The 25751-nt window shown below is 48.8% G+C and overlaps 1 protein-coding gene and 1 non-coding gene across 2 annotated transcripts in view; one reads left to right on the forward strand and one right to left on the reverse strand.

The window, feature by feature from the left end:
• Positions 1-19691: 19691 nt before the first annotated feature.
• LOC107110089 (inositol-trisphosphate 3-kinase B-like) overlaps positions 19692-25751 on the forward strand; it is a 23762-nt gene continuing 17702 nt past the window's right edge. The window contains exons 1-2 of the mRNA XM_015410811.1: positions 19692-19739; positions 20938-21453. Of these exons, the coding sequence (XP_015266297.1) occupies positions 21067-21453 (387 nt within the window). The 5' untranslated portion in view covers positions 19692-19739; positions 20938-21066. The remainder of the gene's footprint in view (positions 19740-20937; positions 21454-25751) is intronic.
• TRNAI-GAU lies at positions 23277-23351 on the reverse strand. The gene has a single exon. It is a non-coding gene; the product is annotated as a tRNA-Ile (tRNA).

Consider the following 25751-nt stretch of genomic DNA (forward strand, 5'->3'; position numbering starts at 1 on the left):
AATGAAGATGGTGAGGGGTCTGGAGACCAATTCCTATGAGGAAAGGTTGAAGCAGCTGGGTATGTTTAGCTTGGAGAGGAGATGACTGAGCAGTGATATGATCACCATCTTCAAGTACTTGAAGGGCTGTTATCTAGAGGATGGTGTGGAGTTGTTTTCTGTTGCCCCAGAAGATCAGACCAGAACCAACGGGTTGAAATTAAATCAGAAGAGTTTTTGGCTAAACATTAGGAAGAACTTGACAAGAGTGGTTCATCAGTGGAACAGGCTTCCTCGGGAGGCGGTGGGCTCTCCTTCTTTGGAGGTTTTCAAACAGGGGCTAGATGGCCATCTGACAGCAATGCAGATTCTGTGAATTTAGGTAGAACATGAGAGGGAGGGCAGGGAGGGTTGCCTCAGTGCTTCGTTTTTGTGACCCTTTCTTGCATACCCAGGGAAATGCTGATTATCACTTTGGGGTCAGGAAGCAATCCTGGAGATTTTTTTGTCATCTTCTGGGCATGAAACAGTGGTCACTGTGGGTGTGGAGGGGGAGGTATTTGTGAATTTCCTGCATTGTGCAGGGGGTTGGACTAGATGACCTTGGAGGCCCCTTCCAACTCTGATTCTATGAGTCAGTAGCCATCTAACTGTGCCATTTGAGCTACTTGGAAAACATTGATCTTGTGTATATGGAAATGCTGGCAGCAGAGGAAGCAAGCGCTCACATCAGAAGAGCCCTGCTGGAGCAGACCAGTGTTCCATCTAGTTCAGCATCCTCTCTTAAACTACAGGTCCAAACAAACAGGGCATAGAACCCAAGGCCTTCCCCTGATATTATCTCCTGGTGCTGGAATTCAGAGTTTCGTTGCCTCTAGATGTGGAGGTTCCCTTCAGATCAAATGACTAGTTTTTAAAGATTTGTAAAGAGTTAAATAAGATGTCTACGGCCTGCACATATAGTTTTCCAGGTGAATGCTTCTCTAGAAAGGATCAAATCAGTGCAAACCACGACTTTAAAAATAGTGGCTGACCGTTTTTAGACAGGGTGAGCTGTTTCACTTCTAACTTTAAAACAGACTAGACCCTCTCAGAAGGCAGCTGAGCCTCAACGACACCGTGACAGTAGCATCTGATCCCAAAACACTGAAGAGGAAGTGATGCCCTAGAAATAATGCCTTATAGGTAGGTCCCCCAGGAAATCTGGCACCCTTTTTTGCATACAACAACTTGCTTTTTGCATACAACAGTATGTTGGTTAACTGTCTTGAAATCAAATGCTAACTTCATCTTCATCATGATCAGTACATTTGCGGTACTGCAAAAATAATTACATCTCATTCATATGTATAGCAAATACTTAAAAGTAACCTGTGTTTAACATTATTGTGGGAATAATTTGCCTTTGTCTCCATTCGACAAAATTTTCAATCTAAAGGGGCTATCCTAAACTTGCTGGAAGCGTTTAGGATGGCAGCTAGACCCCTAGATTAGCCTCTACACGTATTATTTGTTATGACCGATGCAAGAAATAACTGCTTACTTTATCAATGTACTGCAAATGAAATTGTGGGACCAAGTTTATTCCAGCATCCGCTTCCATGAGTCCAGAGCGCACTTCATCAGATGCATATGGGTTAGGAAATTGAAAAGTACTGGGTTTGCCGCATGGAGGACTCAGACGACAACATACTGTAGCACACGTTTATTGTACTTAACACAAACAAAGACTAACTCTAACGGCCAACAGGGCCAACTATATACATATCCACCCAGCAACCCCCCATTCCCATTGGAGGGTTTGAACGTCCCGCCAAGGTAGCTATTGGTTGGGGCTGGGGGATCCAGGATCCAAAGTTTCCATTGTTCTAGGATCCAAGCTCTGGCCTGTTCCACGGACCCCTGGTGGCGGTCCACGTACATAACATAAATTATTACAGAAAATTGTAAAAACCGAGATCAGAGAAGGAGGGGAGGAGAAAGAGGGGGAATTGTAACAGGCAGGAACCTGTTGTAATTCATGCAGGTATGAATCAGATGGAATGCATCTGATTGTTACATATATAATGAGTAATGAGAGAGGTCAGAGATACCAGTCTCTCATGAGTACGAGTAAACAAAGTCCAATAAAGAAAAATACAAATTTCTTAATCAAGGAAGATTCAGTATGAAGCCTAAGAAAAAATAACTGACATCTGTAAAAGGTTATAACATGAAAATAATATGGCGAGAACCAATTAATATGTATGAGGGGTACTGAGATGTTTTCAACAAGGAAACCTAAGTCTTGGATTTAAGCCCAAAGGATACAGTATTAATTTCTCGATGAATTGTAACTAATTACTTTCACATTGGATTCTCCCTTTTGTGGTTTTGTTATTTGGGGGGAGGCGTTGGGTAGGAAAACAGTGACTTCCAGGTCCGTAATCGTATGTCCTGGGAGTCTAAAATGTTTCCCCTCTGCTTTCTGAATGCTGTGATTTTTGGTTTCATATTTGTGCCCCTTCATTCTATTGCATACCGACTGACCTAATTGTTCAGATTAGCAGAAGTGCATTGATGGCATATATTAATTTAGAAGATGAGTAAGCAGATAAGCCCAAGATGGCGGGGCTGATGTTATTGAGTCTTGCTTGACGAAGATGGCATTTAATTTTGTTGCTGGGTTTGGCTCCTAAGTCTCAATTAGGTGGCTGGTGCTGTCTGTAAGTGACACTCAATGCCTGTGTCTCTAAGGCACTCAATGCCTGTGAAAGAGAAGTATCCAGGAGAGGCTGTAGGCAGTGTTCCCTCTAAGCTGAGTTAGTGTGAGCTAGCTCACAGTTTTTTAACCTCTGGCTCAGACATTTTTGTCTTAGCTCAGGAAGGAGGGCTCCAGCGCAAACTAGTTTATGCAGTAGCCAAATCGCTTGCTCACAACTTTAATGCCAGTAGCCCGCAAAGTAGAATTTTTGCTCATGAGACTCCACGGCTTAGAGGGAACACAGGCTGTAGGTAGTTGATGATACATTGAACTGGTTTGAGCTATGAGCTGTAGGTGACAACCAGTGGTGCTTTGTTGGTATCTCCTTTGAACCTCTCTTGTAGCTGGCTATCTTTGGACACGGGTCTCACTTTGTCAGTCTGTTTCTTGACTTCATGAGGAGGGTATTTTAATCCAAAGAAAACCTGTTGTAATAAAGCCTTCTGGTGAGACTCCGTTTTAAGATTAGAGCCAGGGTCCCCACCAACACTTTTTTTGATACCTGCCATGTGTTTCTTGAAAATGAGCGTGGCCAGGTGGGCCTTTTGCCTGATAAGGCTTCTGATTGGCCACTGGAGGATTGATTGGCTGTGCAGAACATCACTTTTGCAGCGGCTGCTACCACTGTGGTGCTTGTTCCCCTTGTAAAGTGTACTCACTGTGGAGGTGGGCAAATGGTCTGCCCTGAGGCCAGAGAGATGCAGCAGGCAGGATGTCTTCATAACCTTGTTTAATGTGCAGAACAGCAAGGCAAGGAGCGACATCAGCTTTCAAAAATCCACTTTCAATGCTTTTTCCAACTGGATTTTGCCAGTTCACTCGGTAAAATCCAGTTGGAAAGTGCAATGAGAGTGGATTGGAAGTGGATTATTTACTGTGTGTGACTGCAGGGTTAGGCCATTTCTGCACCCGTATTTTGCCTCGGTCTCTGAGCACATCCTATTCCTACATTAGGGTTGCCAAGTCCCCCTGGGGGGGTGGGGAAACCCCTGCCCGAGAGGCCTGCTCCATGCTGGCCTGGATCGGGCCGCCGGGGGAACCCCACCCCCAAAGCACATGACGTGCCCGGCATAAACATGTCACCCGAAGGTGACCTCATCGCGTCGGGCACATTGCGGGGGGACGCTCTATCATTCGAGGGAAAACTCTATGGTTTCCCCTCAAATGATTGTGGCCCCGCCCCCAACGTGCCTGACGTAATGACATCACTTCCGGGTGATGTTGTTGCGGCATGTGCGCAAAGCACACACATAGGAGGACTCCCAGGGTCGTCATGGATTCCCCCCCCCCCGCTATTTTGTGAGTAGGACTTGGCAACCCTATCCTCCATGCTGCATTCCCACCCACTGTCACTTTCACTTTGTTTTGGTGCTTGCTTTTTATTATTATTATTTGTTTTACAGGAATCTGCATTCGGACCCCTTCCAGCACCCTGTTGCCCCACAGGTACCAAAACTCCTTTTGCGGCGATTCTTTGATCTCATCTGCTTTCAAATCGCGAATCCTTTCTAAAGTAGAATTGTTTCTGCGGGTATTTAAGACTGCCCACTGCCCTACCCTGTTTCCACCTCTCTCTCTTTAGGTAGACGCTGTGTCCCCGTTCTGTTTTCTTTCCCTCCTTCTGCAAAGACAAAAGAGGACGTGTCCTCCCGCTCAGGGAAACTTTTAAAAAGCCAGAGAGAGCATAAGAAGGAATCATCAGTAAATATAAAGGACTAGGGGGTTCCCTGCTCCCAAATGTGTCAGTCTTGCATGTGTGGTTCTGGATTTCCCCCTCCCTTCCCTTCCCTTTTTGCAGAATCTCAGAAAATCAGTTAGTCATACACAGGCCTCCAAGGTCACCTGTACCATTTGAACAACACAGGCAAAGCCTGAGGAAAGAGTTACGAGCTAGGCTTGCCAGGTCTGTGTTGGAAAATACCTGGAGACTTTGGGGGTGGATCCAGGAGAGGGGGGGGTTTGGAGGGGAGGGGCCTCAGCATGGTACCATGCCATAGAGTCCACCCTTCAAAGCAGCCATTTTGTCTAGGGGAGCTGGTCTCTATCAGCTGGGAATCAGTTGTAAAAGTGGGAGATCCCCAGACCCCACCTGGAGGCTGGCAACCCTATTACAAGCTAAAAGGCGAAGTGCCTGTCTCCTGGCTCATCACCAGCTGCTTGCTAAAGGGGAATATGAGTCATTGCAGGATGAGGACTGAAAATTGGAAGTCTGGCTATAAAGGCCTCCCGGGGAATGCTGTAGCACATGGATACAGCCAGTACAGCAACTGTTGCAATGCTGATACAACTTTGCTTTTTTTCTTAGATGCCTGACCAGGAACCGGACAGCCTTGCCTTGCCAAACCTCTGAAACCCAGACCTTTGGACTGAATGACTTTGTTGGTGGAAGCCCCTCTTGCCCGATACCTTTGAGAAACAGATGCTGCAACCTGAAATGAGAAGCTTGTGGGTCAGTACAGGATCTCAAGAGGCTGTGGGAACCATTAACCGGTGCCTGGAGGCATTTTTGGAATGGATGCGGACTAATAAACCGAAATTTAATCCTGACAAAATGGAGTTGTGATTAGTAGGTGGAAGGATTTGACTAAGAAATTAGGTGTCTCTTGTTCTGGATGGGGTTGCACGCCCCCTAAAGGGGCAAATTCATAGCTTATGGATGCTGCTGGACCGAGGCTTCCTGTTGGATAAGCAGGTGGCAGCTGTGGCCATGAGTGCCTTTCTCCAGCTCCGGCTGCTGAATCAGCGGCAGCCTTTCCTGGGCAAAAAAATTAAAATAAATAAAAATCTGAATACCATGGTGCATGCCCTGTAAACGACTGGACTAGACTACTGCGATGCAATGTATGTGGACTACCCTTGAAAAGTGTCTGGAAAGTACAACTGGTACAGAATGCTTTGGCCAGAATGCTGAGTGGATCAGGTTTCTGAGGAGAGATACCCTATCACTCCAGTCAGTATACTAGCCTGAGAAAGGGCCTTCTCAGTTGTGGCACCAAAATTATTGAATTCCCTCCTCAGTGAGATTTGTCCGTCTCCATCATTGTCTTCCACCAGCAGGTAATGAGTTTTCTGTTTGTTTGGCACCTCCTCACTAATCCTTCTATGTGGCTGCGATCACACACACTAGATAATCCACTTTCAATGCACGTTCCAACTGGATTTTACTGTGTGAACTGTACAAAATCCAGTTTGAAAGTAGACTGAAAACAGATTATTTAGTGTGTGTGTGTGTTCACAGCCTGCGTTTTGTTTAATTGTTGTTTTTAATTCATACACACACACACACACAAAATTCTTTTATATCCATCCATCCATCTATAATAGAATCACAGAGTTGGAAGGGGCCACTGCAGGCCATCTAGTCCAACCCCCTGCTCGATGCAGGATCAGCCTAGAGCATCCCTGACAAGTGTTTGTCCAGCCGTTGCTTAAAAACCGCTAGTAATAAATATAAATGTGTGTGTGTGTATATATATATGTGTGTGTGTATATATATATATGTGTGTGTGTGTGTGTGTGTGTATATATATATATATATATATATATACACACACACACACACACACACATATATATATAAACACATATATACATATGTGGAGGCCCCGTTCATACGAGGGGTTTTGGTCCGGGAGCGAGACAGAACGGGGGCGGATCAAACGGGCGTGATCCCACGGCAACATCTGGGAATCGTTGCATGTCCGTCCCCGATCTGTCTCTTCCACGCGAAAACCCGCTCTAAAAAGAACCACCTACCTGGGTGGTTCATGCGAAGTGGAGTGGCTCAAACCGGCCGTGGGATCGGCCGCGCGTCCTTGCAGCGACACATCCCGGCCTCCGGCCAAAACTGCGCATGCTTGAGCATGCGCAGTTCAGCGGCCTCCCCCTTGCCTCCGACACTTCCTCCCCGGCATGTGATCGTGCCGGGGAGCAGCGGTGCGCGGGTTCCGTGGGATCCCGCCCGCGCGTATTTTTTTTGATGCGGCTCTCTTTAGCCACGCTTCGCCTCGTGTTTTCCCTGCCGTGTGGCAGGGGCCTATGTATGTATTTTAAAAACTGGTTTTAGTGTTTTTGATTGTTTGCCACCTTTAAGTTGGATGCAAAGGTGGCATAAAAATGTTTCAAACCAGTAAATAGTTTCACAGTGCTATCCAGAATAGGTACTTATTGCACGGAATGGTCCCTGATGAATCTGAAGGTGAGATGAAAATTGTTCAAATACTTATAGAATCTCTGGAGAGCTTTCTTCCCATTTGACCAGATGATAAATCTCATAAATCTTGACTACAGGAGAAGTGTTAATAGAGAGGAACCGAGGAAGCGTTCCCTCTAAGTCCACCATGAAAATATTTGTATTCTATGGTGCTGTGTGGGTACCCATATCTGGGCTATTCATTTGAAGAGATAACGGTTGTCCGATCTGAAGAAGCTGTGGTTAAGGAGGATCAGGCCAACTTGGTGGCCATATTGGCTGTGATACCATCAGGGATAAAGTTTCTGCTTTGTGGGGGATGTTGGTATATAGAGACATAGCATCCACTGTGGCTAAAATGATGTTTTTCCATGAGACTGTCAGTGGATCTACTGACAGGATAAATCACTTTAATCTTATAATAATAGAATGTTGATGGTTTTATCTGACCTCATGCAGCAGCCATCTGTTCCTCCTTCCACTTTTCCCTGTTTCAGCTTCATGGGCTACAAATAATCTGTGCTGCATAATTTGCTCATAGTTCACTCACTGCTGACTAAAATAGTTCCATTCTAAAAGAGAAACAGTGTGGTGTAATGATTCAAGTGTCAAGACTAGGATCAGGGAGGCTTCCGGTCTGGCTCCCGCGAATGGCGGACGCATCCTCGGGTTGCTCCCGAGGGCGCCTCGCCCGCCCGCGGTGGAGGAGGGAATCCACGCGAGCGGAGACCCGAACGAGCCCCTCAGGAAGAGAGGAGCTCGGATCCGGGGCGCTTTAGGGCGCACTAGGGGGGAGTCGCTCTTTTGGCCGAGAGGTCGGAGACCGAGGCTCCCACCATGCCCTGCCCCAATGGACCTTGCTGCGTGAGCGACCCCGAACGGGGTTTAGCGGAGCCACCAGACGTCACCGAGTGATAAAGCGACCATCCGCAAAAATGGAAAAAGAAAAGTGATGTTTTCCCTTGATGTATTTGAAATAAAGCGAGAGAAAGTTTTGTCTCTCTGGAGCACAATTTAAGAACTTTCTAAAAGTAAACAAAAAAGAAAAGATGTCGGAGCTGGGCAAAAACGAGCGGAGAGAAGGGAGGGACTTCCGTCTGGGCGTTTGCTTGTGTGTGAGAGCCGGCTGTTTAGTGTTTTGGACTGTTTATGGTTGTGAATCCGATGGGAGTTTTGTAAAATGGAAAAGTTTGAACTGTGACAGCGAGGAGTGCCTGGCAAGCGCTTATATACGTCAACAGTTTCGAGGAGGACCCAATAGAGAGTTTGGGAGCGGAAATAAAAGCGAAATTAAATTAATACCATTCTCAAAGCTGGGGACCTCCAGTAATGGCAAGCAAGGAAGAGGATTTATAGTGCATGAACTGAGAGTATTAACAACAACCCGAAGGAGGATCTAACAAGCCGGAAGGAGAAGACAACAGAGGAAGCTCCTCCACGTCAGCGATAGTAAAAGTACCCAGCACGCAAAGAAGCGGTTCTGAATGTGCCCAGAAGAGATTTTTTTTATTAACAGAAATTCAAAGGAACATTACTAACATACTAACAGAGAATTACATGTGACAGGACTAGGAAAAGAAGTTTGACAACACACAGAAGAAGCCCAAGAAGATTAATTGGACATTACTAACAGTTTAATTTACCAGTTTATATATCACTCAGCTTTCTCTTTCTCCCACTGTCTACCCTTCCCATTTTTTCTTTTAAGCGAAATACCTCCCCTTTTTAGGGGAGCCAATAAAAGCTTTATTAAAAAAAAAAGACTAGGATCAGGGAGACCCAGGTTCAAATCCCCACTCCTGCCATGGAGGCTTGCTGGGTGGTAACCTTGGGCCAGTCACTCCCTCTCTCAGCCTGTCCTACCTTAAAGGTAAAGGTTCCCTTGCTCGAAAGCCAGTCGAGTCCTACTCTAGGGTTGCGGTGCTCATCTCCGTTTCAAAGCCAAAGAGCCAGCGCTGTCCGAAGACGTTTCCATGGTCATGTGGCCGGCATGACTAACACCAAGGCGCACGGAACGCTGTTACCTTCTCACCGAAGTGGTCCCTATTTATCTACTTGCAATTTCTTGCTTTCGAACTGCTAGGTTGGCAGGAGCTGGAACTAGAGACGGGAGCTCACTCCGTCATGCGGCAACCCAGGTCTTGAACTGCTGAACTACTGACCTTCCACAGCCTGCAGTTCAGCGTCTTAACCACTTGAGCCACTGCAGCTCCTCCTGTCCTACCTTACAGGGTTGTTATCGTGAGGATAAAATGGAAGAGGGCAAATGAAGTTATAAGCAGCTTTGTTTCCCTACTGGGGGAAAAAGGAGAGTGGAACTATCTAAATAAATAAAAGTTATACAACAGGTTCCCTTCCAAACCATTGAAAAGGGAAATTCCAAGAGCATACTTCTGAAATAATTCCAGCCCTTGAAACGACAACTTTAAAGACAATCATATCTATTTTATAAGGAATCAGGTTTTCATGTTTTATAATGGCAGTGTGCTAAAAGACCACTTAACTATAAAGCCACTCTCTGTCCCTCTAATTCTAAAAAATAGATTTTCTGAGGATGTACAGAATGCTTCCCCCACTACTAGGCAGGGTCAGCCAGCTCACCCGACTGTGGAACTAGGGATTAAGACCTAGATGTGCTGGCTTCCAGACAGGCTTCTGCACTCAGTGAGGCTCAGGGAAACTACGGGATACTGAACTCACAATAGCAGGTTGCTGCGAGGTCAGGGGGATTCCAGAATGCCTGCAGCTGGCCTGGGGTGGAGCAGCAGCCTCCCAGAGATGGTTATGGCTGCCCTCTGTGGGCCTGTGGGCCTGTTCCTGGCCTGTGCGCCGGGAGCAGGTGGCGATCCTTGGGGGGTGCCCTGTGAGGAACAACAGCGATACCGGCAGAACCACCACTCTGAGCCAGAAGTTGTCTGGGGGTCGACGGTGGCCGTTCTCAGCATTTTCGGTGCACTGATGATGTTGGTTCAATACGTCATCCGTTTCATAAACAAGGATCAGTGTCCCCAGGAGAGGAAAGAATGTGAAACGCAGCGGGAGGTGAGGTGGACGAGGAAGCGTTGTTCCAAAGTGAAAGCTCCTCTTATAAAAATTGGGAAGGCAAAAACTAAGCTCGGCCAGACTGAGACTTCCGCCTTTGCCCTCTCCCTGAAGTTGGGTGCAGTGTGGACTGAGACACAGTTGGGTTGAGCACTATACGTCTTTGTTAGACCATCACCAAAGGTCCATATAGTCTGTCTCCCAACAAGCTCAGAAACAAGGCAAGGAGATGATGTCCACCTGCTGTTATTTATCCCCGGCATGTGTATTTCGGTATGCTGTTCTGGAATGTGGAGGTTCTGTTTACTTATCCCAGCTAGCTATTGATAAACCTGTTTCTTCTGACTGTTGCACTTGTCTAGCACTGTAAAGAGGCATGGTAGGCTACTTCTGTTATTGTGTTTTTAAAAGCAAAAGCCTCAGAATCTCATTTGACTAAAGAGGTATCGAACAGCATAGAACGTGCCATCTTGCTTGGATTGTCTAAATGGTCTAATTGTTTTTATATTGTCGGTTTTACTGATAATTTATATGTTGTGAGCCGCCCTGAGCCCACTTGTGGGGTAGGGTGGGATATAAGTTTAATAAATAAATAAACACATCAGTCACCAATAAAGTTGCCAGCTTTCTAAGGGGAAAATGTCAGTTTGGCTGGGATCAAACCCTCATACAGTCTTAAATGGCAAGATCAACCATCCCCAGATGTTGGGTAACTAAGAGACCAGGTTCTTATATTTATTTGCTTATTTAGATCTCTAAATCCTGCTTTTGTCCCCAGTGGAGACCCAAAACAGCTCAATATGTCACTTTCCTCTCCCCTCCCTCTTCCCTCAGCAGAGGTCTCCTGCTGGATGAAGAAGGGACAATTTTGCCCCCTCCCCCCTCTTTACTAGTTCCCACTGGCCTATGTGACTATTACTTCATGCACGATCCTCAGTACTGGAATAACCTTTCCTGAGGTTGGACATGGCTGCTGGGGGGTGGGATGGGCAAGATCCTTGCTCTAGATCAAACCTATAATGGCCTGCTAGATCACTTGGTTTATTGACAGTCAAAAGAACTGAAAAGGGCTAGTGAGGCAAGACTTCCTTTTGCAGAAGCCAGGCTGATTTGCAAGGCTTCAAGGCTTGTTCTTCTGTGTTTTTTGATAGAGCTAGCTCAGTTAATGCTTTCCATCAATTCTCCTGAGACAGAAGTTAGACTGGTGGATCTGAATTATTCTTCTTTCCCATGGGCAGGATTGCCAGGAGTCCGGCAAGAAAACAGATAAAGGCAGGTCCGCCATTTGCGGCTCCCAAGCACTGGTTTGCAGCAGCCCAGCCAGAGGTGAGCCCTGTCCCTCTGTGTGCAGCCAGACCCAGCAAGCATATGTACGGCAGCTGGTCTGCATGGAGCAGCAACTGGAAGCACTGCTATATGAGGTGCGGAGCCAGAGGAGCACCCTGAAGGACACACTGATGGAACAGGAGAGCCTCCTGAACACCACAGAGAAGGGGTCTGACAAGCTGCGCATCACTGTCTATGAGATTGCTGACTGTGAGGCCTCTGGTAATGTGCAACCCAGAGGACGCAAGAGGCAGTTCTAATAAAAAACAAGTGAGTTGAGACGGCCTGGTCTGCAAATCAGGCATGGTGTGTGTATTTATGGGCATCAGACAGAGAGTGAGCATACGTGCTTGCCTTGGAGAGGTGGAAAGTACAAGGTAAATGAGATCAGCGCTAGAGTGATATGTCTCTCAGCAAGGCCTAAGCAGAGTCAGGGCTCAGATATGTTATGAAGAAAGTGACTCTGGGCATGTGCCAAGTCCATCCATTATTTTACCAGTAGTCAAAGGGCTTTCCTGCATTTTTTCGATCAGTTCTGGCCCCATATTAAACATGGGAACATAAGAGAAGCCATGTTGGATCAGGCCAGTGGCCCATCCAGTCCAGCACGCTGTGTCACACAGTGGCCAAAACCCAAGTGCCATCAGGAGGTCCACCAGTGGGGCCAGACCTCCAGAAACCCTCCCACTAATGCCCCCCAAGCACCAAGAATACAGAGCATCACTTGCCCCAGACTTGAGAGTTCCTGTCTATACCTTGTGGCTAACAGCCACTGATGGATCTCTGCTCCATATGTTTATCCAATCCCCTCTTGAAGCTGTCTATGTTTGTAGCCCCCACCACTTCTTGCTTTGGTTTATCCCCTAATTTCCACACACCCATTTTTTGTGCTTTTATTTTTGGCTTCAATCCCCCACCCCCCAGTTCTTTTGGCACCAGTTTTAGCCTGATCTTTTTCTTTAACCAAATTTTGAGTTGTCTTTTTCCTTATGCATAATATTTCTGTCAGTTTTATTTGTCCCGCCACTTCCACCCACCTTCAGCCCACTTTTTGATGACTGGACCACCTTCAAACCATTCCCTCTCCTCCCACCTGCCCTGAAGATGAGTGATTTCATTTTCAATTAAAAAAAAACCCTTACAATTGTAACAATAAGCTTAGCAGGTTCTCTGAATCACCAGCTTTCATTTTAAAATAAATCTCTATCCCATTCCCTTACAGAGATATGCCCTTTTCCTTCTCTGAGAGGGAAGGAGGTTAAGATTTCGTTACAATGAAAGCTGGAAATTCAGAGAAACTGCTAAACCTAGCAACATAACAAAATATTTGATATAACAATATTTTAGTGCCTTTTTTAAAAAAAAACCCTGCAGCCTCAATATCAATATTTCATAAAAAATATTTCATAAAAAATTAAAAGATGGGTGTTGTGATACAACCGACCAATGACGACAGCACCCTCCCTTGAAAATCGTGACTCCACAACTGAAAAAGCAGAGGGAAGGCAGATGTGTGGAAGAACCATCTCCAAACCGATTCTTATGCCTGTGAACCAACTACCAAGAATAACAGAAGCAAGCTGAGTGTGTGGAAAAGCCCAAAGCCAGGTCTTGAGCAGTTTGGCTGTGCTGGCCCCACACAGGCGTATTACAATGTACACAAGGGTGTTTCCTGACTCAAGGCTGCCTCAGCATTTTACCACCACAAAACACCTTCCTCTGTCCTATTCCACCCCCACCCCACCCCCAGCTCCAAGTCTTGGAGTTCAGCAGTGGCAGCAAAAGTAGGGGGCATGGCTTACCTCCTGCTATTTGTGGAGTCACTGGCAGTATGGCTCCCCCGGGCTGTCCACAGGAGGCTTAAAACCAGCTAAAGGGAGCCCATCCTGGAGCCTGGCACTTCCTCCCATGCTGCTTGTGAAGGTGGGCTTCACAAATACAAAAAAGCGGAGCCTTTTCCCTGGAATTTCCCAGGGAAACTGCCCAGGCTGCCTCCATCAGAAAAGCAGTGTATCTTGCGTGGGGGAAGGGCAATGAAAAGGTTTGAGTGAACACAGTTTCCACCATTTTGTACTCACTACAATCCTATAAATTTAGAGTCCGGTGGCACCTTTAAGACCAACAAAGGTTTATTCAAGGTATGAGCTTTCGTGTGCAAGACACACTTTTTCAAATACATTGGAATGGTAGATGAGGTTCTAAACTTACAGACAGGGATTTAGCAGCAAATTAACATGTAACATGATGATGTTTTAAGTTATGCAACGTGAAATACTAAATAACAAGTTAAGGTTATAAGGTCAACAGTTGTCAAAGTAGCAGATAAATGTCTAAAGGTATTTCTTCTAATTGTGGGAAGTAACAGTAACAGTAGTGCCACTGGACTCTAAATTTGTTCTACTGCTTCAGGCCAACACGGCTGACCATCTGGATCTACAATCGTATAAGACAAACTGGTGTGAGAGAGTGACTGACCCAAAGTCCCCCCAGGGAGCTTCTTGGGTTTATTTCTGTACTCCATTTATAGTCTGCCTTTCTCCGATTTTTCACAAAGGTCAATGTGTCAAGAATGGAGCAGTGCCTAAACAGAAGGCCCTAGCCTAGCTGAACACCATCACCCTAAGGTCTAGAGCCTCTTTCAGTTTTCACAGAAATGAGACAAAAGCTTTGAATGTGAGGCAGCAGCAGCAGTGGGGATGGGAACTCTTCAAAAGCAACCCATCCCTGCCTTTTTATGTAGATTCCATTCGAGAACGTTCCACAGAGTAGCCTCCATTTTGGCTCAGCATCCCCAGTTCTCCTCATCGGCTTCCCACGTGCACAGCCGGCCCAAACAGTGCCTTTCTTCCTTTCCTGGTGGGGCGTCTCCTCGTGCTGAGCCCAGGCCTGTCACGGGTCCTCTTTGTGCTCCCTTCCATGATGACACAATGGCGGGGAGCTGGGAAGTGGAGCGGGCTGAGGGAAGGTTTCAGAGGGGCCCCTGCCTTGAAAGAAACACCAGGCAGAGCCAGCTCCTCCCTGCCTCGCCCCTCTGGTTTCCCTGGGCCAGTGGGCCATGGCTATCCAAAAACTAGCTCTGTCCTTTGCCCTGGCCTGGCTCCTCCTGGCTGGGCTATTCCTGATGGGGGAGGCCACCGGTTCACGCTGCAAACAGAAGCAGGTCCGGGAGCGCAAGCCCACCATTGAAACCTTACATTGGCAAGAGGCCTGCTTGCCCCTGGCTGTCATTGTGGGTGGGTGCTGCGGGCTTGTCTGGTGGGTCCTTCTCATCATCTACGATGTGAGCCAAAAGGGAGGGCAGAAAGGGTTGCCAGAGATCTCAGGCGAGGTGTACCTGGAAGACGAGAAGACCACAGACCTGGTGAGTGGTTGGGAGAGGGCAGGGTGGGAAGGAGGTGCGTGTGTCACCACTGAGGGAAAATGAAGGGCGTGAGCACCGGAACCAGAGGCCGGCTCTGCGGAACAGCCACTGCTGCAACTGTTTGCTCTGCTGTGATAGATGATCTAAAGGGCAAAGGAGGAAGAGGAAGAGGAAGGAAGAAGTGGTCCAAGGCCCTTTGACTGACTTGGAGGGCCATCGACAGCCAAGAACAAGCTCTGGGCTATTTGCAGCCCTGAGCAAGCCAAAGGATGCCCCAGCAGTATGGGTAGCAGCACAGGTACTACTCCCCTGAGATAGTTTTGGGGGACTGCAGTAGAGCAGTTAGATTTGTGCCCAGTAGCAGCTTAGAGACCACCAAGATTTTCAGGGTATAAGCCTCTGAGACTCGAGGCTCCCTTCTGCATTCCCCGACCTGCTCTAATCAAGCCGGTTACAATATGCACTTGTACCTCGGCATCCTTTACCAGCATTCTTTACAACAACACCCCACCTTCTCCCGGGGATAAAAATAAAGTCAGATCACCATTTTTACTCATGTCTGACGATGGGAACTTTGACTGCTGAAAACTTAAACCCTGAAAATCTTGTTGGTCTCTGAGGTGCTATTGGACGTGAATCTAACTGTCCCCCTGAGGAGCCAGCCAGCAGTGACGGGGTGCAGGCTTGGCCCACTGTCCTCATTAGGAGAGCCAGTTTGGTGTCGTGGTTAGGAGCGCAGACTCTTATCTGGGAGAGCCGGGTTTGATTCCCCACTCCTCCACATGCAGCTGCTGGTGGTACCTTGGGTCAGTCACAAGCTCTTTCAGAGCTGTTCTCTCAAGAGCAGCTCTCTTGGCCCCTCCTACCTCACAGGGTGTCTGTTGTGGGGAAGGCAAGGAGATTGTAAGCCGCTCTGAGACTCCTTCGGGTAGTGAAGGGTGGGGTATAAATCCAATCTCTTCTTCGTCTATGGTCCAAGGCAGGGGTGTCAGATATAAGGCCCGGGGGCCGGAACCAGCCCATCCAGGGCTCTTATGCGGCCTGTGAGCAACTAGTGCAAGGGAGGGACCAGGAGGCTGCTCGGAGGGATGGGCAGAGCCACTCCAATTGAGTCTTTAGTGGAACAACCTTGTCTGCAGCAGTCAAGCAGCATAAGAGCATCTGCCCAGTGCTGCACTGCTGGCTCTCCAGTCTGCCCATGTTGGTTTTCCTTTGCATCCCCCTCCCAGCCCATGAGGCTTTGCAGTGAGGATACACCAACCTGGAGATTACCAGCTGCTGTCCTTTATACAGTTTGTATCTCCAGTACCTAGCAGAGTACCTGGAAAGCCAGTTTGGTGTAGTGGTTGGGTGCATGGACTCTAATCTAGGAGAACAGGGTTTGATTCCCCACTCCTCCACTTGCACCTGCTGGATGACCTTGGGCCATAGTTCTCATAAGAGCTGTCCTTGAAAAAGAGCAGTTTCTGTCAGAGCTCTCAGCCCCACCTACCTCACGGTGTCTGTTGTGGGGAGGGGAAGGAGAAGGCGTTTGTAAACTGCTCTGAGACTCCGAGTGAAGGGCGGCGTATAAATCCAATCTCTTCTTCTTCTACTACTTTTTATGGCACACATGGCCCGGCCTGGCCTGACAAAGTGACATTTATGTCAGATCTGGCCCTCGTAACAAATGAGTTCGACACCCCTGGCCTAAGGTGTGAGTGCAGCTGCCCTTGCAGCACTGCCAACATTGTTGTGGCTGCTTGGCTCAACTTGGCTAGGCTGTGGGCCAGTGCATTTCAGTGCTCTGGTCCACCCTTGGGTGCGAGGGCCGAGTGGTAGTGGAGAGTCATTTGCAGTGGCAATGGGAGTGTTTGCACAGGGTGATTCACCTTTCTTTCTTCCTGACCCCCTCTCACCCACCATCTCCCTCCCTCTGCGGACTCTAATCTGGAAGAACCGGGTTTGATTCTCCACTCCTCCACATGCAGCTGCCAGTGTGACCTTGGGTCAGTCACAAGTTCTCTCCAAGCTGTTCTCTCAAGGGCAGCCCTCTAAAGTGTTCCCTCAGCCCCACCTACCTCACAGGTTGTCTGTTGTGGGGAGAAAAAAGGAAAAGAGATTGAAGCCACTCTGAGACTCCAAGTGAAGGGTGGGGTATAAATCCAATCTCTCCTCTTCTTCTTTTAGCTGGCTTTTTACAAAAACAGCAATATACAACTGCAGAAGTTTTTTTAAAAAGCTGGTTTAAAAGACTACAGGTGGTGAGGAAGGAATGGTGGGGAGCCAGGGGAAATGTGGAGGGGAGCAGCACTAGATACGGGTAGGATGTCAGAACATCTACACTTGCCTGTCCACCTTGATGGGGGATCCAGTCAGCGTTCCCTCTAAGCTGAGTGAGTGTGAGTTAGCGCAGTTTTTTAGCCTCTGGCTCACACATTTTTGTCTCAGCTCAGGGAGGAGGGCTCCAGAGCGAACTAATTTATGTGGAAGCCAAATGGCTCGCTCACAACTTCGATGCCAGTAGCTCACAAAGTAGAATTTTTGCTCACAAGACTCTACAGCTTAGAGTGAACATTGGATCCAGTCTGACTCTGAGGTTTCCAGAACGATCAGAGCCAAACAGTTTCTGGAAACCTCAGTGTGGACCACAGGAAACCACAGAAGGCAGTAAGAGGAGCGTGATGGAAGATGATGTTGCGTGGATGCTCTGAAAAACCCTGCTCCTTTCAGCAGGGGTGTAGCAAATCTTCCGTATGGAAGCAGCCCCGTGTCTTGAGAAGGACGGAGAAAGGCCCCCGGCAGCCGCAGATATCCCCCGCTATGCCATGGGATACAGACCCCTGTATAACTGCTAGGACGACAAGCCCCAAGACAGGGACCCGTTGCCTGGAATGCCCCAGTGTGACCTCTTTTCTCCCATGGGCAGGATCACCCGGAGGAATGGACCCAGACAGAGGCAGGAATCAAGTGGGATTACAAAGCAGCCAGCAAGGGGAATTTGTCCCCCCGGGTGGAGTTTGGGCCCTCTCCTCCAGCCCAGCCCAAGGAGCAAGGCCACACCACCTTTTGGGCCTACCTGGAACAGGAGCTGGAAAGGATCCTGCTTGCAGTCCGTCGCCACCACACCACCAGGCAGAGCCCTGTGGCTGAAGAGCAGATGAACCCCCCGGCTGTAGAGAAGCCAAGCCCCCCGGCCGTGGAGAGCCCGAGCCCCCCGGCTGTGGAGAACCCGGGCCCCGTGTTGGGAGACTGGCAGAGTTTCCTGGCTCACATCAAGCGGTTCCCTTTGACTACAGAGGGGCAGGGCTCCCCGGCTGTGGACAAGCAGCGCCCCCAGCCCGGAGAAGGGCCGAGCTCCCAAGCTGTGGACAAGCAGAGCCCCCTGCCTGAAGAGGGGCAGAGCTCCCCAGCTAAGGACAAGCAGAGCCCCCCACCTGGAGAGGGGCAGAGCTCCCCTAACAGGACAGGGGCAAGAAGCCGGTCCAAGAAATCTCCTAAGAGGACAAGGGCAAGGAGCCGGTCCAAGAAATCCCCTAACAGGACAAGAGCAAGAAGCCGGTCCAAGAAAAGATCCACCACCTCTCCGTCATCCAGGAGCCGAGGATGTAGCTCCGGCCGCAGGAGGCCGTGCTGTTAACAGAAATAAAACCTGCAGAGAGGATGAGCTGGTGTGGCGTGGTTTGTCTTGAAGCAGCATGGGCATAGCGGGCAGCCTTTGCTTTCTCACCCGCTTCTTCTGAACGCCGTTTGGGACTGACAAACTCAGTTCCTTCTTCGGAACCAGCTGTGCCCTCCCGCACCTTTGACAAGAGGGGCCATGGTTCAGTGGCAGAGCATCTGCCTGGCATGCAGCTAAAAGGACCAGGGTAGGAGGCGATGGGGAAAGACCCTCCGCCTGAGGCCCTGGAGAGCTACTGCCAGTCAGAGTAGACAACACTGACCTTGATGGACCTTGACGGCAGCTTCAGGCGATGGTGCTGCAATGCAGCTGCACCGGTGCTTAAGCTCAGCCGCTTAGTTTTTATGTCCAGAGCTCAGCTCTGAAACTTGTGAATTTTTAAATTTTTTATTTTTATTTTATTGGACTTATGATTCGCCCATCCTGCAAGCAGCCTCTGGGCGATTTACAACCTTATAAAACATTTAAAATACAAGCAATACATATAATGCTCTGTATTCTTGGTGCTTGGGGGGGGGGCGACAGTGGGAGGGCTTCTAGTGTCCTGGCCCCACTGGTGGACCTCCTGATGCCACCTGGTATTTCTGGCCACTGTGTGATACAGAGTGTTGGACTGGATGGGCCAGTGGCCTGATCCAACAGTGACTTCTCTTATGTTCTCATAATTCTCATAATTAAGTTTACCAACAGTAAATCAATAATTTAAAACCAATCCAAGATAGTAACATAATAACCCCCCTTTGCCGGCCACACCACTGTCCCGCACAGCAGGTCAGGGAAGGGTATGTGGGGGGCATAGGAAAGAACAGGAGGGTGCCAGTCTTAACCTCCTGTTGCTGCCCTCAACTAAAAGCGGAACATCTCTGCCTTAACGGCCCTGCGGAATTGCATCAGATCCCACAGGGCCTTGATGTTATTTGGCAGAGAGTTCCGTCAGGTCGGGGCCTGGACCAAAAAGGCCCCGGGCCTAGTCGAGGGCAGCCAGACCTCCCTAGGGCCGGGGATCACCAGCAAGTTGTTACCAGCCGATCTCAGAAGCGAGTGCCTCTGAGCGTGGACAGAGTACCTTTCCGTCCTGACTCACTGCAGTCTTGTCGTCTGCTCTGAAAGCTTCCCTCTTTCATCCCCGAGATAAGCGGGGTGGAATCGGAAGTGCCAGGCCACTACACACGCCAATGGACGACCCGTGTCTAAGTCTTGTGCCACAGCAGAGCACCGCTCCTGCGAGACAGTCAGTCCCGCCAGCGGCCAGCGGAGGGCAGCACCAGACAAGCCTTCTCCTTGGGGGGCACTTTGTCAGCTGGTCCTCCCTCCTTTCCTTTCCCCTGCCCCCTCCCGTCTTATATCCCCGCCTCTCGGGACGCTGCAGCCAGAGACGTGGGGCCGAGATGGGGGGCGCCGCGGGGACCGCCGTGGCTTAGCCTGGGCTCTCCAGGTGAGGACTGAGGAAAGAGGATGATGCTGGAGGTGACCTGGGTCGGCAGGGAACGTGGGAAGGACGCAGGAATCTGGGAGAAGAGTGAGGAAGGGCGAAGATCTTGGGATCTGGAAGGCAGCTGTTAGGGAGGGGGGCAGAGAAGTCGGTGTGGGGTGGGGGTGGTGCGGGGAGGGAGCGTGGCCTGTGCTGGCTTCTAGCCGCAACCCGGCGAGACAGGATAGGGAGGCAGGAAGAGGGGGCAGGAAGGGGGGGGGGGGGAGGGGGGGGCGGCCGCCGCGCGCCCCTTTGCTCGCCGGGTCTTTGCTTCCCAAATGATGACGTGAGTCGTGCATCAGTTTCGAATCTGGACCTGGAGAGGAGGTTTGGGGGCGCCCAAGCCCCGGGGTTAGGCGGGTGGGGTTGGAGGGTGGTTTCCCTCTTCTCTTGGGTGAAAAAATTTCTTTCGCTTGCGGAGATGAAAGACCAAAACTTAGCGACTCGACCCCCCAGAGCATGTTTGTTCAGTGCCAGGATGCCCCTGGAGCGTGTGAAGGGCCGAGAGTGCCTCTGAGAGTGCACAGACTGCAGTTCTCTCCTCACCAGTTCTCTGAACGGAAGGGCAGTGTGAGAGGGAAAGACGGGATGGTTGAGCCCCGGCAGCTTTCTTTTTAGGAATGGGAGCAGAGCGGAGGAGACCCGCCCGTGGGATGACAGCTCAAGAGTTCTCCCTGCTCCAAACTGAAGGGGCACTTTGGACTCTATTTCAATGGCTGTAGCCGGCTAAAATCCCCAGTCAAGCCTCCTTCCCCACCCCAAGTAAACCCTGAAAAGGTGGGGAAGGACACCCCCCCCTTCCCCACTTCCATTTGTTTATTTTTACCAATGTGGCCTTCAAGGGGGTGGCATTATTGGCGCAAGGCCTTCCATGCGGGAGCAGAAGGAAGATGGAACCGACATGAACAACTCAACATACTTAACTCAGGTTATTTCCTTGGTTACACGCTGGAAGGGAGGGGGACCCTTTACATCCAGTCATGCCGATTGTTAAAAGGACAGCTTTCAGTAATGCTTTTCTTGGGGGGGGGGGATTTGATCTGCGTTACTGATTTGTGAGTTAGGGTTATTACCAGTTAATTAATCTGGAACAAAAGAAGCAGATCTTGTGCACACAGCCCGTCTCTTGAAGTAACCCAGACCCCTCCCCGTTTCCTTGCAGGGAGCCGTGGATGGAGCAAGCCGCTCCTGGATGGTGGGGGACGCAGAGGGCTCGGTAGTTCAGGCTTGGGCTTGCCAGCCGGAGCCTAGGGGCCTCTGACGGGTCCGAGAGCCCCCCTCAGAGCTCACCATGGAAGGCTGTGGCAGCCTGGAGTGCGTTCCCGCTTCCCCGGAACCAGAGAGCTGGGAAGTCTCGGGAGCAGCGCAGGATCCCCCCGACTCTGAAGCGGTGTTGTGCAGGGCAAGAGGGGACGCTGACGGGAGGGGGACAGGGCCCCCCTTGGGCATTCCCCAGAGCAATGGCCAGCCAGAGCCCTGGGCCCCGTCTCCCCGTGAGGCTGCCGACCCAGAGCCCCCCAAGACGGTGCTGCCCCCAGGTCCTCCCAGCCTCCCTCCCGACCGCTCTGTCTCCAGCACCTCGACCTGCTCCTCGCTGGCTGGATCTTCACAGGAGTCCGACGAGGTTTTCAGCGACTTGGAAGAGAAGAGCCCCAGCATGAAGCGGGTGCTACGGAAGGTGAGGCCAGGGGTGAGCAGGGTAAGCGATGGAGGACACCCCCCCACACACATCCTTGCTGGGTAGGAGCAGAATCTAACGGTGGTCTGGATTGGCAAGTCTGGCCTGAACTAGGGCAGAGATCTAGAGCAGCAGGTGCAGCCTGAGACCTCTCCCCCCTCCAATGGGCTGCCTTTGGGGTGGGGTGCAAGGAGGAAGCTGGTGCACCAGGCAAAGGACCTGCCAAGTAAGTAAGGCCAGGTGACTTGAGCATCAGGCTCTGCAGTAGGACGGGGAGGCAACCCCCTTGGCTACTTGAATGTGTGTGTGGAGGGGGAATCCCTTCTTACCCCTAGCTGGGCCAGCCCGCCCTGACGTGGACTATAACCCAGCCATCAGAGCCAAGTGTCAGAGAATGACCTGGATTTGTACAAAATATTGCACAGGTGTGCCTGTGTGTGTATTCTGCCTTGTGTGTGTGTGTGAATTGTACTGCACAGGAGCTTGTGCAGGAAAACTATAGGCCTACGTGCTTCATTACACTGTGCCGGCATTTTTACCTGGGCTGTGTGTGATGTGCCAAAAATGCCAGTAATGTGCCTTACATAACAGGGTGTGGCACTGGGACTCTTGGAGAAGCAGCAGTGGGGCGTGACTCCAAAACAAAGGCGCTGAGGCTCCGTGGTCGTATCTGGGAGGAGGTGGTCTGTGTCACCTTAACGGTAACGAAGCAGCGCTTTGCACGTGTTCAGAGGCACTCTGTCAGTACATCACATGTTCAAGGGCCCCTGTACGTGAAAACAGGTTGGGAGGCTTGGCCTTCATGAGCAGTTGCTCAAATTAAAGCCCAGCAGAAGTATATTCAGGGAGGCCCAGGGTGCCACCCGGGTGGCTTAGGTCTGCCCCAAGCCCCCTGGCCCATTTTGCTGGACCTTGAAAGTAATAAATCCCCCCCCCCCTCCTTCTAGAATCCCATCCAACAAGACGCACTCCATGCCCTCCTTTATGCCACTCAGAGCCAGCCCTCAGCCCCACGGCCTCAGGCACTGAGAGCTCTCACGTCACGCCCTTAAAGATAACTCCACACTTAATGAAAATAAAATAAAAATTATAAATAAAAAAAAAGATAACTCCACACCACTGCTCTTAAATGCCTTTGCCAAAGAAGCCCCTTTCAGATTTATTTTCTTTATCTACAGTCCACCTTTCTCACTAAGTCTCAAGGCAGATTAAGCACGTATAAATCAATGCAGTCAAACAGCATGTGACGTGAAATCAGTAATGCAATAAGGATTAGGAGGTTTGCAGAATTCAAAAGTGGCACAAAAAAGTGTTAAGACGCGATGCATCACACAATGCAGGAAACAGTTATAAAAGCAGAAAACACAATAAGAGCATGGTAATACATACAATGAGCAGACGAATAATTTACCCTTCTGGAGGATTGTAGCTGGCACCAGTGCCAAATGCTGCGGTGTTCCAATCTGATGCCAGCTCCATGCCTGCAAAATCCAGGGGTATGGGATGGGTGTTGCTGCTCAGCAGCTGAAGAGAGCCTCTCTGCACATGTTCAGGGGCACAGCTTACTTCCTGAAAGGAGGGGCAGGGACCAGGTTTCAGAACCTATGGCAAAATTTACAACTCTTTAAATATGTAGTTATTCATCTGGATGGTTCCTAGCCCATCTTTGTGTATAAATACACGCATACATACATGAAGCTGCCTTATACTGAATCAGACTCTTGGTCCATCAAAGGCAGCATTGTCTACTCAGACTGGCTGCGGCTGTCCAGGGTCTCAGGAGGAGGTCTTTCACGTCACCTATAGCCTGGTCCTTTTATAATTGGAGAGGCCAGGGATTGAACCTGGGACCTTCTGCCTATCAAGCAGATGCTCTACCACTGAGCCATGATCCCTCCCAAAAAAGCTACCAAGGCTGTGGTTTGCAATCCCAAATCCAAACTAGTTGGGTCTCAGTGCTCCAGCAGAGACCTGGCAGCTCTGTTGTTTGGTTTAGTGGCAGGACACTTGCCTTGTATGCATAAGGCCTCAGGTTCAATTCCCGACATCTCCACTTAATGAGGACCTTGGGTAGTAGGTGTGTGTGTGGGCGGGGCGGGGGGGGGGGATGTTCACTGCCCGAGACCCCTGGACAGCTGCAACCAGCAGAAGAGGCCACACTGCTTAAAGGGCCAGTGGTCTGACTGGAAAGAAGGCCACTTCCTAGAAGAGCTGCAGAAAAGCTTCCTGTGTGTCGCACGTCTTTTTAAAAATAGCCAAGCCTCAGGAGGGTGTCACTGAATTCTTGTCCGTGGCAAGCCTCAGTTCTTCCACCACCAGGCTTTTGTTCTTAGTCACAGTCCCATCTCGCCCAGTTGCCCCGCCCCACCCCACCCTGCAGTGGTGTCTTTTCCTCTTACCTGTGTGGAACGTTTTCTAGTTACCCTTGGTGACTTTGACCTGTGTTTCAAAGAGCTCAGTTCTCTAAGACGATCCTTTAAACAGTTTGTGGTCCCACCCAACTTTGGGTCTCCCCTGCCAACAACAACAACAACAAAAGGACATTTGTCCTGGTTGATAGACCCCTGCAGGAGCAGTTTCACATTTATTCATTTTAAAATGTATTTACTTATTTATACCCCACCTTTCTTCCTGAGATTCAAGGTGGGTTACAGAATAAAAACCATGTAGTCATAGAGCAGAAGGCATCCAATGAACAATGCTGTGGTACAGAATTTTAAAAAAGAAAGGTGAACATAAGAGGCCTGCTGGATCAGACCAGTGGTCATAGAATCATAGAATGTTAGAGTTGGAAGGGACCTTGCAGGTCATCTAGTCCAACCCCCTGCACTCTGCAGGAGCATAGCTGAAAGATAGCCCTACATATCTACAACATACCGTACCCGAAAGATGGTCGTCCAGCCTCCGCTTGAAAACGTCCAGCGAAGGAGCATATGATAAGCATATGGAGCAGAGGTCCATCAGTGGCTATTAGCCACAAGGTATAGATAGGGGCTCTGGGGCAAGTGATGCTCTGTCTTGGTGCTTGGGGGGGGGGGTCAACAGTGGGAGGGCTTCTAATGTCCTGGCCCCACTGGTGGACCTCCTTTTTTTTTGGTAAACAAATTTTTATTTTCTTAGGAATTCAACATTTATAGTTAAATCATTTCATCTTTTCCATTGTCTACCCCATTCCCATTTCCTCCCCTCCCTCCGGTGGCTTCCCGCAATGCTTCCCCCCCTACTCCACGTTACTTTACATCATCAATTATATCATTTTCTTATCATTACAATCTCAAGATAACATCATTTGGCTTAATATTGATCTAAACATATTACATTTTGTTTCACATCCCAGTTCTTTTCCAGATATGTTTTAAAGTCACTCCATTCTTGAAAAAAAAGGTCATCCTCTTTGTTATTCAACTTTTTCGTAATTTTGTCCATTTCTGCCATGAACAGAACTTTTTGTATCCAGTCTTCAATTTCTGGCACTTTCTCTGTTTTCCAAAATTGTGCATAAATCATTCTCGCTGTTGTAATTAAGTACAAGAATAAAGTCTTTTTAGTCGTATTGACTTCTTCCATTTTCAGTCCCAAAAGCAGAATTTCCGGCGCCTTTTTGAAAGAGCATTTCAGTATTTTTTGCATTTCTTTGTGGACTTTTGTCCAATAGTCTACAGCTTTCTCGCAAGTCCACCACATATGGTAAAATGAGCCTTCATGACTCTTACATTTCCAACATTTGTTTGACATATTCTGGTTCATATTTGCAATTTTTTTCGGAGTCATGTACCACCTATACATCATTTTATAACAATTCTCTCTAACATTAGTACAAGGCGATATCTTAATAGAGTTTTTCCACAAATATTCCCAGGTTTCAATCAAAACTTCCTTATTCATATTTATTGCCCATTTTATCATTTGCTCTTTCACAGTTTCCTCTTCTGTATACCATTTTAACAACACTTTATACATTTTAGAGATATTTTTCCCCCTCCACTCTCCCAAACATTTTCCATTTCATTTTTTTCCTCTCTAAAACCATAATTTCTTTTATCTGATTTTAAAAGATCATAAATTTGCATGTATTTCAACCATTCATATATTATCATTTGCTCTTTCACCGTTTCCTCTTCTGTATACCATTTTAACAACACTTTGTACATTTTAGAAATATTTTCCCCCCTCCACTCTCCCAAACATTTTCCATTTCATTTTTTTCCTCTCTAAAACCGTAATTTCTTTTATCTGATCTAAAAAGATCACAAATTTGCATGTATTTCAACCATTCATATTCATATTCGATTTCATTC

This window comes from Gekko japonicus, unplaced genomic scaffold (assembly GCF_001447785.1).
Source record: "Gekko japonicus isolate JY-2015 unplaced genomic scaffold, Gekko_japonicus_V1.1 scaffold42, whole genome shotgun sequence".
Classification (NCBI taxonomy): Eukaryota; Metazoa; Chordata; class Lepidosauria; order Squamata; family Gekkonidae; genus Gekko; species Gekko japonicus.